This window comes from Octodon degus, unplaced genomic scaffold (genome assembly GCF_000260255.1).
Source record: "Octodon degus isolate 3935 unplaced genomic scaffold, OctDeg1.0 scaffold02306, whole genome shotgun sequence".
Lineage (NCBI taxonomy): Eukaryota > Metazoa > Chordata > Mammalia > Rodentia > Octodontidae > Octodon > Octodon degus.
The window spans coordinates 1126-2609 of NW_004526882.1; the positions used below are offsets into that span (position 1 = coordinate 1126).

A 1484-nucleotide genomic window follows, 5' to 3' on the forward strand; every position below is an offset into this window, starting at 1 on the left:
CATCAGCGACTGTTAGAGGAAGCCAGCACTGAGCAAAGTGATGCAAGTGATCAACGTCTTCAGTATCACATGAGGTGACCACGAAAGAGATGATGCTGACAGGCCAGGAAGTGGTGTTCTTTGATTCTAGAAGTAACTGCTTTCAAAGCGCAGCATTCAGGACCTGGGAATTAAGAATGTGCACCCTTTACCTGAATGCAGAAAACCATGACTTGCTCAGAAATTTCTAATTTACTCATAAACTGAAGCTCGGAAATCACATAACTCAAACTGCAGAATCAGATTTAAATATCTGCCTTTATTTCTCCAAGGTTCAGAACTTTGCCTCTCAACACACAGTGGCACTGCTCCTGGGCTGTGAAATGAAATGCGCAATGGAAAGTGTGCTCAGGTGCCCTCTAAATCCAATGCCTGATGAGCCTCAGGTCCCTGGTACTGGGGGAACACAGGAGCCACTTCAGCAGCTCTGAGGCCTACCCAGCGCTGGTAGTGCAAGAAGGCCAGAGGAGATCTGCCCTACTGAGCAGCGTTTCCTCAGCCTCTCCGAGTACACAGGATTTCCCTTTTCCTGATGGAATTAGAGTATGACAATCTGTTGGCTCAGTGACCCAAATCCCTTATTTCAAGAGAGGAAATCAAAGCCACGGCGAGCCTGAGGATGCATAGCCAGGATGGCGGGGCTGCACCTAGCACTTCATTCTCCCTTTCCCTGTTATGTGCCTTTTGTCCTAATCCAAGATGTTTCCATAAAATTCACAAAGTAGAAAGGGCTCCCCTCCCCATTGCCAGTAGATGCTCCTCCGTGAGAAACAGCCCCCACTCTGCACACATTCAGACTTCAGGAGCAGCCCGCTGGGTTTGTGCGGGGCTGTAGGTGCCTGCTGCACACTGTGCATCTGTAGCGCAGAAGTAAGCAGCTGCTTCGGCAGCCAGGGCAGCTGTGAGGAGCAGGGAGCTGTCCTTGGTGGCAGTGTGCAGCATGGCTCTCAGTCGGCCTCTGTGCTTCTCTTTCTCATTTGATCGAATTAAAATTAGCCGGACAGGGCTTCCCCCTGCATTCTGTCTATACCACTGCAGGTTCCTTATAGAAGCTGTGTAACTGCAGCTCAGGGTGGCATTGACGCCCTCCTGGACACTCAGGGCCCGAGGAGCCCCGCCTCCTTGTTGGCTGCTCACCCCTAGACAGAGACAGAGCCAGAGATGGAGGCCATCACTGCATTTCCTGATTACATCCCAAATTAACGGGAGATTTTATCTCTTCATCATGCAGGCTCTAAATTTGGTGTTCCTTTTGTCACCCCGAGGAACCCTCACCCCTGACCCACCCCCACTCACTGACTAGTAGAAGCCACAAGGTCATCAATGACGCTTCCAGCAGTTTCTCCATTCTCTTCCTCCTTGAAACCATACAAGACTCAGGTCTGGGCCCTGAAACAGAGCCAGGCTTCTCAGTTAGAAGACTCAGTTCCTATTACTGAGTACGC

At 50.6% G+C, this 1484-nt stretch overlaps 1 gene segment (V, D, J or C); it reads right to left on the minus strand.

Annotated features, from left to right (window-relative positions):
• Positions 1 to 831: 831 nt before the first annotated feature.
• Positions 832 to 1387, minus strand: LOC101589683. The segment is given in 2 exon segments: positions 832 to 1178; positions 1336 to 1387. Coding segments are annotated over 2 exon segments (399 nt in total).
• Positions 1388 to 1484: the final 97 nt, after the last annotated feature.